The sequence below is a fragment of the Myripristis murdjan genome, chromosome 7 (assembly GCF_902150065.1).
Source record: "Myripristis murdjan chromosome 7, fMyrMur1.1, whole genome shotgun sequence".
NCBI lineage: Eukaryota > Metazoa > Chordata > Actinopteri > Holocentriformes > Holocentridae > Myripristis > Myripristis murdjan.
In genome coordinates, this window is record NC_043986.1 from 11,338,759 (window position 1) to 11,358,355 (window position 19,597).

The 19,597-nt window shown below is 42.0% G+C and overlaps 1 protein-coding gene across 1 annotated transcript in view; it reads right to left on the bottom strand.

The window, feature by feature from the left end:
• Positions 1 to 9,451: 9,451 nt before the first annotated feature.
• Positions 9,452 to 19,597, bottom strand: part of znf385a (zinc finger protein 385A) — a 68,489-nt gene continuing 58,343 nt past the window's right edge. Inside the window, exons 6-8 of the mRNA XM_030056102.1 lie at positions 14,519 to 14,703; positions 13,625 to 13,717; positions 9,452 to 13,188 (exon numbers count right to left, since the gene is read on the bottom strand). Of these exons, the coding sequence (XP_029911962.1) occupies positions 12,940 to 13,188; positions 13,625 to 13,717; positions 14,519 to 14,703 (527 nt within the window). The 3' untranslated portion in view covers positions 9,452 to 12,939. The remainder of the gene's footprint in view (positions 13,189 to 13,624; positions 13,718 to 14,518; positions 14,704 to 19,597) is intronic.

Sequence of the window (19,597 nt, forward strand, 5' to 3'; positions counted from 1 at the left end):
CCTCTGTCTATTAATTACCATAGCAATTAATAAAGGATTTATGCTAATCAGGACAGCTGGCAAATCTGATCTTGCTACAACTGCAGGCATTCAGCCTGTTCATTTGTTTAGACTCTTCACTGAGCTACACTTTCAAGCTTCCTATTAGTGTCAGACTAACCCGGCCACTCAGCTGCCAAACTGACCAATCACGAGTTGTGTTTGTGTGACTGAGGAAATTACAACTCATCCCTGATGTTGTAATAGCACAACAGAAATCAGTGGCACTCAAAGGTTTGTGTTTCTTCAATAGTTAGCACGTTCTTGACAGCAGAGAAGCTGGACTGCTACTTAATTGATGTTCCCTGCTGAATCCAGTGTGACCAAAATGCTAGAGACATGACTGAGATGGTGCTTTGGCTTTACGGCTCATTGCCGTGTTGACAGAGAGATCAGGCAATATTGCCGACGAGGTTCCATCATATCAGGATTTTTTCGGTGCTCCTAAACCTGACCTCACTCCTCCACTTATTGCCTTCTGTCGTGTCTGCTCATCAGAAATGTGCCAGTGGAAATTGTGAAATCATTGGGATCAAGGTGTGTGACATAATGACCAGAACTGCACACTTCACTGATTGGATTTTGCTGTCACTGATTGAATTTGGGAATTCTATATTGGAGTGTTTCTGGTTTGTCACTAAATGACGAATATGTGTGTGTGTGTGTGGTGTGTGAGTGAGTGTGTGTGTGTGTGTGTGTGTGTGTGTGTGTGTGTGTGTCTATAGGCAATGATGTTTTTCTATATTATGGGGTAATTGTATTGCCTTACATTCATTCTCTATAGCTTTTCCCTAATCTTAGCCACATGCCTAACCCTAAACCTCGTCCAGACACTAATTCCTCACCCTCACCTTAACCCCCACCCTCAGCCTAACACTAAACCCTAACTTTAACCTAACACTCACCTTAACACATAATCCTCACCCTAAACCCCAACCTTAACAAGCCCCTTCCTACTTTTGTTGGATCTACACAGACCCCTCGCCACGGGACAATACATGTAGCGTATTGAACAGGACCAAGGGCCCCAATTTGTTGTAACACATAAATACTAAGGGGATGGGGTGATTCCATGAGGCTGGACCAAGTGTGGTGCTCCTGCCACCTGGGCACTGGGGGTTGCCAGTGGTTTCACTCTCAACTGGTGTCGAGGCGGGTTGTTCTTCAGGGTTGTGGCAAATAAGTCATGGACATGGATCAGTACCTTTTTTCTCAAAAACTCACCTCACAAGCTGCCTGCACTACCGAAATTGGAGATGGGGTTGGTGAGAGATATCGATGTTCATATGTCTTAACATGCCATCCTAACCTTTACCAATAATCCAGAATTAGCTATTTCCCTTGTGGAGACAACCCAAAATGTCCCTGCAACCCCCAGTTGTCCTCACAAGAACCGTGGCTTCTTAATAGTTTGTCCCCGCACCATCCCACTCACACATGCATGCTCACAGACACACACACACACACGCACTCACACACACACACACACACACACACACACACACACACCAAACTGCAAATGCTTCATTCATCTAAGATGTGACAGAAGCCCATGAGACACTGAAGAGGATTTCCCATTCCAGTGCCAGAAATACTGTAGGCCAAATTGATGTTTCTATAGCAATTACCTCACTCCTTTCCTACGGGTTTGATTAAGTCCTTTGATCCTGCATTTGTTACTGCAATCATCAGGTACTGTGGTAGATACTCGACAAGGTATTCCAGGTTCAAGTATCATTAGACATCATTGGCTGACAACGCTGCCCACTGTCACCTCAAGATTGCTAAATTACAAAGCATAACAACACAAATTTGAGCATCTTCTACTTTACAAAACATGCTCAGGTTATTATTTAGTGCTTCATGTTATAGATGGCCGTGCTGACACATGGGTCAGATGGGACCAAAGGTGACTCCGGCATAAGAGTAATTGCAGAGACAATAAAGGCATTGCTATGAATGACCCCTGGCATTTCTCTGCCCCACTCTATCTCACTTTGCAGGGGACCAAGTCAATAAAACGCATTATTCATGGGCCATTCTCCTAATTTGCTGGCTCCATTACCTTTAAGAATCAGTGGTTATTGCTTTAACAATATCAAGAGCCAGCTATTGATCAGTTCTGACAGATCAAGAGAGTTGTGCTCCTCTCGCTATACAAAGTTAGATACCCTGTTGACAAAAACAGTTTGTCTTTTTTTTTTGTCTTTTTTTTTGGGGTGAAAAGCTGCTGCCCACAATCATGGGGTCTGGGTGCTGATGTGTTTGTTTGTGCACCCTCTGCAATGGCAGAATTGCTGCAGATTAAATAACACTGTTGGGTGGCAGTTCATTTTAGAAGTGAGGGAGAAGGAGTGATGGATGCTGCTGGTGGCTCCAGCTGAATGTGGTTCTAGCTTAACAGTTGTGAGACGTGAAAACGGAGCCGACAATGTGCTTAAAGCAGCGAGCCATGAGAGACTGCGCTGCATCGTGATTTTAGAGCAGTTATGAGATGATGTTAGACGTAATACAGGCACAGGCGTATTGCTTTTAGGAAATGGCGGTAAAAACCCTATCGTAATGTTTATAAGAACACCTTTGAATTGAACATAGACAATCAACACTGTTTTTTAGTATGTGCATACATAGTTTTCCTGTGGAGTGATTATTCAGGAGGAGATGGCATCCTGCTGATTTTCCTGAGTTGTCTTCCATGGAGCCACAGACAGACAGACAGACAGACAAAAAGGCTGCACACATACACACATGTTGATTTTGCTATTTTTTGTTGGTACATTAGATTGACTTCCATTCATTCTGTACAGAGAATGAATGTACTTATGCCTAACCCTAACCTTAAACTAACCCTAATTCCTGATTCTTAACCTGAATCTTAACCAGTGCAGCTAAAACCTACCCTTTTTCCTCCCCACAAAATATCATCAAAACCAAAAATGTGCTCACAGGAACAGTTTTTCTCAAACGTTGGTGCTCACAATGCATAGTAAGACATTCACACACACCGACACGGACGGAAGATTGATGGCCCAGGGCTCTCCTCTGTAAGTGACAAGTGCCATCCATAACGGCCATGCTGGGGCTGGTAAAGTGATTATATGTTCATAACACACAGTGTCCTTGTAAACACAGCTGGCACCAGGTCTGTCGCACCGGACATGAAGGTAAATTGCTCTCTCCATGTAAAGTTATGGATGGTGTTCCAGGTTGGTCCTAAACACAGAGGGTTGGCAGAGACATGAGAGATGAATGGAGTCCACCTTAATTCCACCTCACTTACTGTGGGACCGTCTGACCGCGTGTGTGTGTGTGTGTGTGTCTGCATGGGAGGGCAAAGTATGATGGCAGAGATAAAGCCTGGAACATTGATAAGATGCTAAGAGAACATTTGAAGTCTATCAGGAGCCTCACAAGCACATCACAGACTCATTTATGTATGTTGCTTATGACTATCGCAAACACATCTTGTATCTGGTATGACTGTAATCATATTATTTTGTCGTGTCCTCATTATATTGATTTCACCATAGATATAAAGTGCTTGTGACAATATAATCACTGAGCAATATTTCATGTCTTACAGGCGTGAAATACACTGACATCGTCTATGATCCTCTGATTTATGAGTGTGTTTAACTGCTTTTCTAGAGTGATATGAGGGTCCTGATTTTTTTTTTTTTTTTTTTTTTTTGCCTCGGAAAATAGTGGAAAGAGGGTAAAATATGTAATTATATTTTTATATTTTCCTATCAGTTTTTATATATATATATTTTTTTTATATATTTTTTTATATTTTCTCCAATTAAAATATATAAAATGATACACACAGACTGACCACTGTGAACTGGCAAGCACAATGATGTTGTTTTCTAAGTTTTTATAAACCGTGCTGATAAACTGAACATGGCAAATGTGGCTTCATCGGATGTCGAATGTTGCAATGAACTGAAAAGGTAAAGTAACGACTGGATAGAAATGCTAACCATGTAATACACTGATTTACGCAAAACATTTCCAAATCTGAGTTTTGCTTTTCTTATTTTAATTTTGCACATCAGCAAATACAAACCTTTTGATTTGCTTTCTTCACTGAGCTTAGTTATTCTTTCCTCTCTGGAGACTGCTAACTTTTGCTGAAGATAATTTCCAAGCTCAAAGGCAAAGACAAACACTCGTGCATTAATGTTTGTATTCTTGAGTGTTCATTAAACAAACTGTGTTATATCTGATACAGAATATTTGATCCCAACGGAGTATAAAAGTGAGACGGAGCTCGAGACCTGAGGAAAGCGAGAGAGAGGCATCAGAGGAGAGAAGATAATTAGTGAGTGGCTGTCAAAACAGGATACTGATGAATGACAACATTATTTGTTTCCTTCCGTCAGTGAGCCGTCATCTAATTTAAAGTGGCGCCCTATCTTTCACATTACATCCAATATCTGACCATCAAGCCCCAGTGTCACTGTTTCCCCACCTCCCACCCACCTCATCACCAATTCCATCACCGTCAATTGCTGAAATGCTCCGGGCTTTACATTGCATGTACTGTGGAGGATTTAAATAGCAAATACTTAGGAGGACGTCTGTGAGTCATTGTGCCTTATGGGTAATCACATCAATAGGTGCTGCACAGTGTGTACACTAGTAGAGCAGTAGACTGTGGCTGTATCCATTGCTTACACTGTATGTTTGACAGGAAGCTTGAATGCCAAGAACATCTGTGTTGAATGGTAAGAGAGGCGTCTTATTAAAAAAAAAAAAAAAAAAAAAAAAAAAACTTGGTGCATTTGTGCAACATTATTGAATTCCTTATTTACTTAAATACCAAACAATTCAATCTGAAATTGAATAACGCTGAACAACTTTCTAAGTTTGCACAGATCACCTTGAAGTCCTGACATTTACAGCTGATATTGAGAAACTTTTCTGTGTGCTGCACTAGTCCTTCCTTTTCTCAAGTACTGTTCTTCCTCAAGGATAAAAATCAATGTGACCGCTCTAAGCTTTCAGCAGCCATATTTTACTGGATGGTCTCTATTCACTGTTTGTAGACGTCTAATTAGATTCACTCCTGCCATGGTCTGCACTGACTGACTGCAGCACTGGTGCTAGAAAGCAGGTTGACCTCCTACTCCAGCATGAAGGACTCTAGATCGTTCTCTCCACAGCCTCCAACAATGGCGGTTTTTGTTTCTGGTAAGGTCGCTGCCATGCCAACACAGCTGAGACACCCAGCTGCTGTCAGCTCCCCTTCGAATTTCTGAAACATTACAAAGATCTCTTGCAAATCTGGGCAAGAACAACATAATGGGCAGCTGTCATTTTAGAGCCCCTGAGGTTGAGCACACAAGGCACACAAGCTGTAGTTACATGCATCTACATGAATATTGCATGGCCTTCCCCATGCACGTACAGAGATTACCTGAAGGATTGTGGCTTTATTGATGCTTGACCCCGCGTATGAGTTTGGTTATGGCGTGGATTCTCGAGAATTGAGTCAATTTCCTTGTGGAGCGTAAGATATTAGTGAGAGGACTCATCCGTCTTCCAGGAATGTGTCTCGAGCGTGCCACAGACACGTTACGGCCAAGTGAGCATCGATAAATGTTTTGTCACAGCGGGATATTGCCTTTAGTCTGAGTGGGAAGACACAATATAGAAAGACAGTGAAGAGGAATGAAAGTGAGGTAGAATGAGGAGCCATGAGGAGGAGGGGGAGTGAAATCAAGGCTGAGTATCTGATAGGAAGCAACTGTTTCCTTCTCAGATGAGCCCCCTCTGTCATGTGTAATCTACATCTCGCAGGAAGCACTTGAGGAAGATTATGAATACGAAACAACATCCCCAAAAAAAGGGACAAAAATATTGTGTTCTCATAGTGATGATAAACATTTCAGCAAGATTGTCTGAAAAGAGCAACAATGCAATTGGCATCCATGTGATTCCTCTATTTGGCTATTAAAGGAAATGAGTTTGGTGACTCTCCTCCTCTGCTGTGCATTTTCTCTCCTCCCAGTGCCTGTGGAGATTGGACTAATTATCTCTGCAGTGAAGACGGTCATTGTTTATGCGAGGATAAAAGAGAACACAGGCCTGGACTGAGCGAAAACACCCACTGCAGAGTGTCGAGCGTTCATGCTGAGTCTGTAGCGTGCCTTTTCATTGTGCCTCTAATGAAATCGTTGGTGGGGCGGTTCTCGACATTTTGCATTGCTGTCACATGCATGAGGTCGTTCACTCTCCATCTGCTTCGTTCTCAGAATGGCTTCGTTGAAATGCAGCGCAGAATGTGTGCACAATTTGAGTTAGTGTTATCTGTTAGACGCCTCATAAGGAGTATTGGCAGCTGTGAACTTTTTTTTTTTTTCTTTTTCTATTTTGTGAAATTGCACTTACTTGCTGTTTTGTTTTCCTTTCCTGCTTTCCTTTCACGCCTGAATGTGTTTTGCCTGTAATCATAATGAACTGTTATCACTCTACGGCGACTGCGTTTTTGGAGCAGAGGAGGAGGCTTCATCCCACCGCCCCACAGCAATGCAACATGCAATGTGTTGTTTGGATAATAAGAAGCAGAGGTATGGTAGTGTGGCTTGGTGATCTTGTGTCTAATGGCACATAAATGATGATAGGTGCAGTAGAGAGCTTATTTTAGGATACCATTTGGATATGGGGAAGAGTTAACTATGTGTACTTCAGCTAGTTTAACTAATTTTGAAAGTGACTGTCGCTGTGAATTAACATTTTCGATTTTTTTTAATTAACTACTTCCAGTTATGGTAATTGTTGGGTAGGACTCAGAGTTCTCTCTCCCATTTCTATGCCGACTCTTCTCTCATTTTCTGCATTCAAATTATAGGCTAGTATGTTATTTAAATGCATTTTAGTATTATGACTAGTGAATAATTCAGTGTGTTCCTTAGGCAAGGTTTTGTGTTGTGTGTTTCACCCTTAGTGTAACTCCCATCCACTTGCTCATAATTAACGAGTGACTGTGGATATGAGTTTGGGCAGCTTAACATTCAGATTTAGAGTGTTTTGAAAGCTGATGTTCTGTTTTAAATATTTCAGTCACAGATTTCATGAGATAACAAGGTGAAAATGAGGTAAATGTGAGCAGAGATCCGTAAAAGTCTCGTTCTTCAGTTTAGACACAGTACACTTGTAATTTGAATGCTTTTTTTTTTTTTTTTTACAACTGTTTTCCCCCAAGCCCATCATTTCTCTGAGAAGAGCACATTTTCTAAATTACACTGGAAATGCATGCACAGCACACAGAAAATATATATATATATATATCCTTCACAAAACTGATCTGGATTGGTAAACCTTTTATTTCAGTTCTTTGAATTTTTTTCCCATTGGCTGTGAATACAGTAATAAAAATGTCTGGATCCTGTTATCAACCACTGGCTTTACTTTGATATAACACATTTTGACTTGAGCTCTCAAATTCTATAGTTTTAAGCAGTCAGTCTCAGGACATTTATCCCGTTCAAACAAAGTGTCTTCCCTCGTCTTTCAAACAGTTTAGATTCTCCTCCTGAACTTCTGAATTCAGGAAGTTCATTACTGTCTCTGGTTCAATGAAAAAAGTACAGGCTTCACATTTTTCTTTACACTACATCTTTTGTGACAGCTCCCACTTTGCAAACTTGTTGACATTCTCATCAATTCATTCCTTCCTATCCTCCCTCCTTAATTGATCTCTGTAATACATGGATAATCTGGATATGAGATTTGAAAGCCATCTATCTCTACCAAGGACTCCTTCAAGCGAAAAACTCAGATGTTACTTCCACAAACAGCATGTCCAATGTAATATGTGGGCTTCATACAGATACTTCAAATACTTCAGTTTATTCGTCACCCTCTCACTCAGAACATGTCCAGAGATTTCCATTTAGAAAAGCACAGACATCGCTGCCTCTTCAAGTTCCATTTGAGCATCCAAATCTGACCATGTCTTCGAGTCTTCGTGCCACCTAACAATTGTCACATATTGAAGCTCCCCTCTCAGGAAGAGGGCAGCTGGGTCTGCCTTCTGCTGCGACCCAATACACAACTGGCCTCTCAGTGTTACAGCCAGTGAATACATTCCAGTTTTAACCATTTCATGATTCCTGATAATACATCCATCAATCCATTTGCCACATCTGCTTATTCCTAATCAGGGTTGTGGTGAGGCTGGATCCCAGCATGCATTGGGTGGAAGGCAGGGACTCTCCTGTAAAATTCAAATTAACTTTTTTTTTTTTTTTTTTTTTTTTACCCTTGGGGTAAATTTGACCCCAGCAATTTTAACCTCCAGGAAACTATTACAATGAAAAATGGTATCCAAGTTTATGTGTCAGGTAATTTATATTTCTTGTGGACTACTTAAAAGCCTTTTGAATAAAACATACATGTATGCTTGAATGATCCAAATCCAATCAAACAGTTAGCAATCCAAAATCTTATACAAACCAAAACAACAAGTGAACACAACAGAGTTTTGCAGGTGGAGAGAGATTTCCTTTGATGTTTGATGCAGCACTGCAGCACTGAAAAAAAAGAAAAAAAAAAAAAAGGATATTTTATATATATATATATATATATATATATGCTGTACTTGAATCATTTTCTTCAATTGATGACAATAGCTGCTTATGTATACAAACTGATAAAGTATGTCCTTTAACATCAAATATTATACACAAAGTAAAGTGTAATATAAGTGTTATATTTATATCATTTTGACTGCCTGTTGAACACAGTGCAGCTATATAAAATGGCTATGATGTGGGAAAGCAGCCTCTGCCTTATGCCTGTCAGCCCTCTGCATGGTCGTGACAGTAGGACCATCTAGTGGCTGACTTGTGTTATTGTCCCAGGCTGCACAGTCAACGGCCACAATGAACAACAGCAGCAGCTGCTGGCAAGCTGTCAGTCTCTTTAAGAATGCTTGCAGCCGTCTGGCGGACCACAGACTGACTCCCTCAGGCATGGCATGAGGGCAGCCTATTATTGGAAAGTAGTAACACTCACCAGACAGTACAATACTGCTCTTCATTACACAGGACAACACGGTCAACTACGCCTCGTCCTTGCAGGCCTGCTGTTCAGGGGAAGCTTCAGCAATCAGTGGGCATAACTGAGACAAATGGTTCATTGAGGGTTTTTTTTTTTTTTTTTCTACTAAGTGGGCTCTCTCAGTTCTTAATAACACTTTGTTCCTCATTCTGCAAGGACTCCTCTGATTATATAATGGTAATTCGCCATTAAATAAACTCTGTAACTTAAACATAACAAGTTAGAGAAATATTCTGAGATACTGAGTGCATATGACATAGAGAAATTAAGTATTTATCTGGATAACGTATAACTTAAGATACAAAGTTGGGTCGCAGCTTGACTCTGAATAAAACACAGAAAATGATTATTTCATTTGATGATTTATTGACATTTACTTTTTTTTTCCACCATGGTTTCTCTTGATACCAATAGTATTTACCATAAAGTTTCTTTTCCATTTAAATTACATTTATAATGTTTTACTCACATACACATTTATTGTTTAATCTTCTTATTGCAATAAACAAGAGTAGCCAGAATGAGTCAGGTATTGCTACAATTTGCCATACAAACTCTTTGTCCCTCTGACAATGAAATTCAAAAATAACTTTATTGGCAAGACAAAATTACACCAAAGCCTCTCCATCTCTCTCTCTGCTCTGGGAGAGACTGAGGGCGGAATAAGGCTAAGGCTAGTAGCCTAAACACAGCTAACATGAAATACCTGCCCAGAAAATAGGAATCTAACATTTATTTCCCTTAGGTGAATAATGAGAATGAATCATTGGGGATGACCACAATATGAACATATCGCATACAATATGAACATATATGTGGGGATGCTACTTGATTGAACAACCAGTGACAAGATTGCAACACTCTGAATAGGTTGGGTCATTGATCAAGTCTCTGATACAGAATCCAGGACGATAAATCAATCGTCCCCAGCTGAACCTGTGCAAGTTTTTGTCTCCCCGACAGTGATGGGCTACTTTAGTTCCAGGTTGTCTCTGTCTCTGATTGGTGGGGAGTGGGGAGAGAGCAGGTCCCAACACACACTAGAATACATATGGTAACACACACCAACAGGAAGGAGAGCACGGATCCTGGAATAGTAACTCACTCACAAATTGAACTCCACCGACAAGGTTTTGATCAAAAAAGAAAAAAAGAAAAAAAAAAAAAAAAAAAAAAAACACAAGCACAATGGTGGAAGCTGACTTCAAGCCAGCGTGTTCTTTAAGTAATGGCATTGATATTGTTTCTCAGGATTTTTATTTAAACATATTTCTTTCACACAGAAAAGAAGAAAAAATAACACGATGCAACTCAAAAAGTCCAACTAACCCTAAGAAAAATAAGCCTGACGAACAAATCTTATTTTAATCCCTTGATACCTGGCGTTGTACCCTGTTCCCCAAGCAGAGATTACCATAGTAATAAGGCCCTTTAATATGAAGGGCCGGTCCCTAAGCCCAGCGACGCCTCTTTCTCTCTCTGTCCCTCTCTCGATCCCTCAGGTACTCCTCATGGAAGAACAGAAGTCTGTCGGCTGGCATGCTGCCAATTTACACATGACCCTGGACAACATGTCACAACTACAACAACTCACTCTGCTTAAAATTGCTCATTGCATTGCAATATTCAGACAAAGGTAAGACATTAGAGCTCATTGCTTCTCAATGAAAGGGCACAGTGTACATCTCAATCGGAACAGGGTGATAGTTTGAAGGTGTTCAGCAGTGTAGGTCTGTGTCTGCTTTGCTACCTTTGTGGCTTCCCCACCGAGTCGGTCAGTCCGTTTGTCTGGGTCAGCAATCAAACCGTCAACCCTCGCACCGCTCCACCCCCTCCTTCTCTTCCCTTCCCGAGTGTGTTTGCAACATTTCCCACCTAGAAAAAATATGTTTGTTCGGTTTTTCTTGATGTGCGCAGTTGCTAATTTTTGTTCTCTTATAACTCTATGTGCTACAAATGCAAACCAACAATCCCAACTAAAAAAAAAAAAAAAAAAAAAAAGAAACCAAAACGAAACACAGAGCATTCACCAGTCTCTGTAAAGGAAAACAAATCATGGTGCATTTCATGGCTTTCAGTTGTAAGACAGGAAGTATCAATAGAGAGCCTTGGGCCGGGGCATCGCGGGTCCTGCTCGGGGTGACCTCGCTGGGCTTCTCGCTCGGTCGTCACTCCTGTTCAGCGTCATTCCACTGCGAACTCATTTTGCTCTCCTCTTTTTCTCTTTTGATTCCCTCCCTCTCGACGTCCCGGACATTTAATTGGCACCATTACGGCTGTCAATGTCAGCGTGCCCCACATAAACCGTTTGGGTGTGAAAGACGGGGGGAGGTGAGGAGGAGGGGAGGACAGGAAGGGGAGAGGTCAACCCAGTGATGCAGAAGTCTGACCCTGCAGGACTCCCGTGCAAGGCCACATGCAGAGAGGAGAAGGGGAAATAAATAGCGTGGTACACAGGGTCACACTTTTTCATATCTCACCACCTACACTGTGAATCAGCCTGTGAATGGAGAGCAGGGAGATGTGAGGATGACCTTGCTATATAATTGCTGGATGTGAACAGAATTCACCACCAGAGTTTCTCCCCTAATGTCTATGAACCATACTCTGGACAGAGTGCAGCTCTTACAGTATAGGATTTGAGTTCTTAGAGTACAGGAAGTATGTCCTCACTACTGTATATCCTAAGAAGCAGCACAAATATTTAACTTGCCATAAAATGTAATCTATCTAACATACAGACAAGCTATTCCTTTGGGTCAAAATAGTGATTATGTGGCAAATAATGTGAGAACAGTACAGTATGTACCGATGTTTGACTTCTGCGGTTTCTCCTACCATCTCTCGCTTTCAGTGAGGCCCTTCTGGAGTGTTATGGAGGTTGACAGATGTGCCCCTGGCCGTCTTTGTTGGTACAGTCTATTTTGAAACACAGATTCGTTTGGGGCTGTGTGTGTGTGTGTGTGTGTGTGTGTGTGTGTCTGCATGCTGCCTGAGGTCAATCAGTCCACTGACCCATGCCAACCCTCCTCTCACCTCACCCTCCCAGGAAATGACAGGGGCGTGCAATCCCCTACAGTCACTTTTCTGCTCTCTCACCCCCCCACCATCACACATGTTCAGATGTAGCTACCACCTGCCCGTCAGCTAAAGTCATGTTGTATCTAGCGAGGACCGAGTATCACGTGTTGAAGAGTGTTGCCTGTGCTGCGGGCCTCGGGCGCAGAGAGAGACATGTACAGTACCGTGGAGGCCGCCACAGCTCTATGGGGCGCACGCACGTGGATTATAGCAAAGACCAATGGAAGCAGCTACCCTACTGACATAACATTATTGTCTTGGTTTCTGAAGGTGCATAGGATGAGAAGAACACATTGAACCATGAAGACTTGGAGAAAAAACCAACTTGGCCCAGCATAATTATTTAACACTAGCTGTGGTTTAGTGTTCTAGAAAGATCCGCATGTGTCGCCAGTTTGTTCTGTAGTTATCGATGCGACCGTGACAGGGCCACAGTGCAAGGGAGAGGGGCGAGGGGAGGCGAGAGATGTACAAGGGAGTTCAATGCATAATGAATATCTCTGCTCTGCTCATTCCATCTGCCGATCACTCAGAAGTCTTTGAAATGGAGGGAGAGCTTCAGGTAAAGGGAAAAAAGAGACATATGCTTCTCCTCCTTTCAGGTGCTCTTTTCCCTTGCTTTTCTCTCAGCTAGATATTTATTAAATGGTTGGATTTTTTCCCCTATCAATTGCTGTTGATTATGTTTATTTCTTCACAGTGTGCTTTTGGAGTGGCTGTTCCTGACTGGCCGAGGTCAAAGGAGGTGTGTCAGTAAGGGGAGAAGAGGATCGGCCCGTGGGTGGTGCGGATGGGCCCGGGGGCGGGTCTCAGGATGGCATGGCTGAGAGGCGGGCCTTGCAAAAGGTGGTGGTGTGGGTGGGGGGCGGGAGCTGCTGCACGGAGAGCCAGTGGGTTTGAGGAAGCTGCAGCGGCCATTGCTGCAGCAACAGCCAAGGGGCTGGGCAAGAGCCCTGCACCCAAAGCTTTGGTGAGATCCTTGGAGAAGGTCAAAGAAGACTAAAGAAAGAAACGGATGGAGAGATAAAGAGGGCAAGAGGGGGCACGGACGGATGAGAGATAGGTGGGAGGGTGAAGGAGAAAAGGAGAGAAGCAGAGAGAGGGATAAAATGATTAGTTCCAGAAGGTCAACACATGGAGGGGATAACAGATACAGAACTTCAATTTCATCTCTGAACTTTTTTGATCTGTTATATTTGCAACGGTTTTCAGTTCAATCAAGTAACATTTCCAGGAAGGGGACACAGCCAGAGATGGAAAGACTGGAGGGCTTTGGTGGGGATTAAAGCATGAACAAGCATGAACCACTCCACGGCCTCGCAGACCTCATGACCTAGATTAACACTGGTTATCTGATCTGTTGATCTCAGGTTTGCTAACTGTGTCACAGGAGCAGTTGGGACTGAGTGGTGAAAGGTGAAAGGTGAAAGGTTACCGTGAGGTCAGCTCCCCTGTGCTTCTTGTGTCGGCTGAGGAGGGGGTTAGGCTTGCCCGCCACACCGTCCCGGTGCCTTCGACTTGATATGTGCTGCAGGGAGAAGGCACACAGACAGCGGCAGTGTGAGTCTGCATCACTAATTATTACCATTTCCCTGAGTAAAAATACTTCCAGACAGATGAGACAATCATAACTAATTTACCATCGACTCCAGCATTCAAACTGACTGGCTAACCCGACAGGCAGGGAAGATCCGGTCATGTAAAAATAATGGGTTGTATGCAGTTGTTGGAATGTGTGTGAATAGATGTCACATATTTTGAATAGACACAAGATAAAACACCTGAATTTAAGTGCTGCTGCAATGAAACTGAAAATTTGAGCCATAATGAGACAACTAGTGTTTAAAAAAGTCACATCTGAACTCACAAAATGACTGACGGCATGAAAACAAAGCATATCCTGTTATATTATTATAATCTGAGGACTCTTTGTTTCCAAGCTGCTGAGTAACTATTTTGACTAAAGAATCACCTGCATTTTAAAAACACTGGCTGAAGAATTTGAGCATCTATTTCTTAATTTATTTTTTAACAAATGGATTATACATCAGAATCAAAATATTCAGAATGCACTACCACAGGGTAACATTGATATATTCAGAATATTTAGTTAGAATAGTTTCAGAAGATGTTTTGGCATCTCTGTGCATTTCATGTGATCAGACAATTGTCTTAATTTGAACAAGCCCTGTTCCATTCAGGCCTGAATTTGTGATGTTGTCCTGAATAACGGAGAAATTCTCTGCACGTGGTCTGCAGAGCATCAGCCCAGATGATTTCTTAAATAATCCCATGTTTTGTTGCTGCATGCTGCTCTTTGTCGTCCCACCTGTTTGAGCTGCAGTTCAGAGTTGACCCGCACGTTGCAGATCTCACAGTGGAAGGTTCGTTCCTGAGTGTTGGGGTCCACTGGCCCCCCTCCCTGCTCGCCACTGGGCTTGGGGCCCAGGCGAGGATATGCCTTGATGGGCCCCAGCCCGCTCCGTGCCTCCAGAATAGTTTTGTGTTTGGTTCCTGGAGACAGACAGACACACAGGCAGACACACATACGCAAACACAGGCACAAACAAAGGGTCAGTGCTGCCATTAACCAAGATGAAATTATATATTTAGAAGCTAATAAAATCTAATGAAATAATACAGTGGAGATGAATCACTATTTATAACATCAGTGCTGATCTGCCATATGAGTCGTGCCATCTGTCTGAGCTTAAATGAGTCTAGACAGCATTCCTCTATTGCCAAAATCACCGATGTAGAGACAATGACAGAGACAAATATCAGGATATGAAAGAAAGGACTCTGTAGCAGTGGCTGGATTCTCCTCTAAATGAGCTCGTGTGCAGCATATCGAGTACGTCACAGGATGGGGGCGCTGTGCTAAACTTTCACCACTAGAGGGGTGTCGTGAGGCGGCTGTGCAGAGGAGCTCAGGCTGCGAAACATGATTCTCTTAACATCTCACTGGTGCAATAGCCGACAATAGCTGCAGGTCTGGGAGACGGAGTGAAACCTTTCTCCCGTGTTAACACTGCGATGCTGATTGTCTGATTCAGTCAGGTGGGTGAGGTGCAGTCAGACAGTGTGCACCGTGTGAAGCAAATTATGTCACCACAGGTGTCAATATTAATGATGCAGTGTTAGACCAATGAAGCCTTTAATTGTGATAGTAAACTGTGAAGTTTTGGAAATTTCTCAGTTTATTGAACCCCAGAGCAATAATGTTCAGCAGGCATGGCCCGACTCAATCTACAATGTGCATCTGCACCATCAAGGTGCCACACAGTCAAGTGTCAAACCTATAGGCAAACAGAACATTGTAACCCAATGTACAGCTCTCATGTATATGAGAAGTCATATTTAAATGAAACCCGGAGCATTCAAAAATTGAATTCTCTCAATTATTAGAACTGTCATGTTGCAATAAAAGCAGTTCACCTACTAATTAACCCTTAGATGCATGGCTCACCAAACCCTACACTCTTCCATGAGTGGGGTCAAAAATGACCCCAATTGAAATGAATGGGTTTTACGCTGTGAACTTCAGAAATGTCTTTCATTTTGGTTAAAGATGATGATTTTTATTGTATTTTAGTCAACAAAAGAATTATTTCATGTTTGACATGTCCATTTATCACTTTTAATAAACATTTTATCAAAAAACATATTTTAAATAGGTCAAAAAAAGTAAACATCCAAAAATTATCCCTATTAGAAACAATGTGTTTAATGCAATATTTATTCATTTTGGTTTTAAAATAATGATTCTTATTATATTTTGGTCAACACAAGAATAATTTCATGTTCTACATGTTCATTAATCACAGGGCTACTCAACCCATGGCCCAGGAGCCACATGCAGCCCGTACGTCATTTTCATGCAGCCCGCCACTATCATATAATAAAAATGTTATGATTCTATCTAATCTTTTTGGGAATAAAGCCTCATTTTGTTGTAACCTGATCATTTCATCATTAATCATTGCATGACAGTCTTTTATTCAGTGAGGTTTGGCCTTGGATGGAAATGTATCTGTTTTCTGTATGTTTCATTCATTTGACAAAATTATTGTTTAAATGTCCAAAACAGGATAGACATGTTTAGCTTGTGGCCCTTGGACACAGCTGAATTTTGCTGAGTGGCCCCTGAGCCATCTTAAGTTGAGTAGCTCTGATTTATCACCTTCTTTCATTTGATCAAAATATTGCTATCAATGCAGCTATCAAAACGTCAACATTCATTGTTTGTCTGTCCGTCTGTCTGTCTGTCTATGCATGTCCACACATATGTACACACACACGCGTGTCTTCTCTCTTCTCACTGTGAGCAGCTCTTACAAACTATTTGTTTCTGGCTGTGAGCTGCACACAGGGTCACTGCATTTTCAACAACTATAGCTGGCTTTGCGATCTTTGTTTCTTGGACACATCTTACACCTCTTTCTCTTCTGCTGGCCCTGTCTGCTTCTCTCCTGTGACTGGATTGCAGCTTTTGTCATTCTACACCTTCCCATTGCTTCAGTGATGTAGGTTGGTAGGCGTGGGATACCTTCCAGTCATCATATATATATTCTGAGGTATAAAAACGATGATAATACTTACATGTATGTTATTGTGTAAAAATAACCTTCAGGGTGGTGAGACTGCTGGCATTAGATGTGTGGATCAACAGTAAATGTATACCTGACATTCACAGTTGATAAAAATCAAAGGTTTCTAGGGTTAACCCTTGAAATTCCATAGAAAATGCTTGGGGTCATTTTTGACCCCACGTATGGAAGAGTGGGGTATTGACATAAAAAGTGCAATTACTTAAAAAATATAACAATTAGATACAAATCCAAATGGCCTCATGTCAAAGACAACCTATTTGAGGAATACATGGAAGATTAAATGATAAAAATTTAAAATGACTAAGATATTGCAAAAAAACCACCTCCGGGGTCATTTTTGACCCCACGTATGCATCTAAGGGTTAAAAAAAGACCTGGAGTGTCTGGATGCATTTTGTACTTTAAATGGTTTCAGTGTGTTTGGCATTTCTGGTTAATTGTATGTGATCTAAACATTTTCTTAATCTGAACAATTCCAGGGGCCTAAATGTATTACTATGTATGTATATCAATGTATAATGTATATCTATGTATGTATATCAATGTATAATGTATATCTATGTATGTATATCAATGTATAATGTATATCTATGTATGTATATCAATGTATAATGTATATCTATCTATCTATCTATCTATCTATACCTTTATATATATAAAATATAAGGTATATATGAAATATAAGGTGGTAAGGTATATGAAAAAACCCTCATGCACATTACTCTAACTTTCACGTGGTCTGCAAAGCAGCAGACCCAAAGATTTGCCAAAATAGTTTCTTCTTAACTAATCACATGTTTTGTTCTTGGCTGAAAAATTCCTGTTATGTCCGACCCTCTCTCTCTCTCTCTCTCTCTCTCTCTCTCTCTCTCTCTCTCTCTCTCTCTCTCTCTCTCTGTATCTCTCTCTCTCTCTCTCTGTCTTCTACCCCCCTCCCCCATACTGCTATGCCTACATTCCCACAAAGTAAAGCATCCCAGTTTCATTGGCTGAGCCTGCTTGTGAATTTAAGTCGCACTCTCAAATCCCTATTCTTTGAGCAGAGTTAAGGTTACAGAAGGGAGAAAAACATTAGGGAAGGGAAGGGGAAAGATGGAGGTTGTGGGCTCCACAGGGAAGGAAGGGTCTGGAATGAGTGATTTCACTTGTGGCCAAAAATGTGCGCTCGGGGTGTATGTATTCGCCTTTGTTCTATTTTGGTCTGACAATGGATGATTGCCCAGTGGATTTTTTGTCTTTGTAAGCTTGACTCGTAGTGTAAAACAACACACAAACAGACAGGGCACATTTCAAAAACACAAAAATAGACAATGGATTGACAGGAAACGGTTGCATAAATGTTGAAACCAAGATATATACACACCATCTTTCTCCCCCCCCTCCCCTCTCTGTGAGGTTTTCTGTCTTGCTGCTCTTCATTCTGCGCCACGCATACTGTTCATGTCTTACGTCTGCACGGCATATGCTTTTATTTTTGGACCCCAGTAATCTGCACAGTTTTGTTTTTGAGAATGAGTGAGACTTATTGCTTCCAGATTGCCTCCCCCTATAGGCTTTGACAAAGGGTCATGTTTGTTTTAGATCTGTTATTAGACTGTGTGATTATACATACATATACACACATATATGTGCTGGAATGCACATGTGTACAGGCTGATGCCGTGTAATTTTATTGCTAATTAAATGGTGGATCGGGAAAATAACTGGCTCATTCCATTGTCTTTGTCTGTGTGTGTGTCTCCCAGCGGTTACTCTAACCATTATGGTGGCAGTAAGTACACATTTATTGATTGATATTTTATTCAGCATTAAGAAGCTTTTGTTGGCTGCTTTCGTGGCTGGCTGAGTCGGGTGCCCAAAGGACAACTGCTGAGATCCTCGCCAGTCTGGTAGACTGCAGATACACTGATGCAGGGATACAGGGACCAGTCCCTTTATCTCACTGTGTGGTGTGTGTGTGTGAGTGTCTATTTATGTACATGCATGCGTATTTGCAAGCATAAGCCCAGGGAGCTAAAAATCCCAAAATAAAGAGTGGTGGTTTAAGGTCCAGTGGATACAAACAGTGTCCTTAGTGGGAAACAAGGTCACAGGGAGAGGTGAGTTGGTAGGACATAAAGGATTGGAGCAGGCAGTGGGCACCTCAGGGGCATTTGGAGCCCTGAGAATGTGTGGTCATGTGTGAAAGCTGTCTGACAGAATGCTGAGGCTGGTATTGTGGCGAGCTCACCCACATAACAGCCCATTCTTCTTTTATTTCCCAGCTTATCCCTCATGCAGTGGTTTCCAGCCTTACCCATCCTCCTCTGCTACTTATTCAAGTAGAACGCCTTGGGCTACAGGGAACCGTTTTTGCTGCTGCGTGCCGCAAACGACAAGACAAATCATGAATCTTTGAGAGGGGAGTTTTCTTTAAATAATTATGTCTTGGGTGAGCGCAGGAGGCGGGACGGGGTGTGGGTGTGGGTGTGTTAGCAGGGAGGGGAACATGCAGAAACAGGTAGGGAAGAGTATGCTGCCACAGGACACTGTGACGCAGCTCCTGAAACCAGAAGAGCAGTGCTTGGTTTCAGAGTTTACGCCAGGCCAGTGCCAAGCAGATCAGTTATCTACTGATCAGTGCTAGTCTCAGCACCCTCATCTACATGGGCCTCGATTTAAAACACTTACAGAGGCTTTTATTGCATCAAAGCCCTGAACTGCGATGGTAGGAGATAAGAGCGAGGGTGGCCAGGTGCTTGTGCGTGCGAGCGAATAGTGTGTGTCTGTGCACCTGTGACCAGCTTAAAGCAATA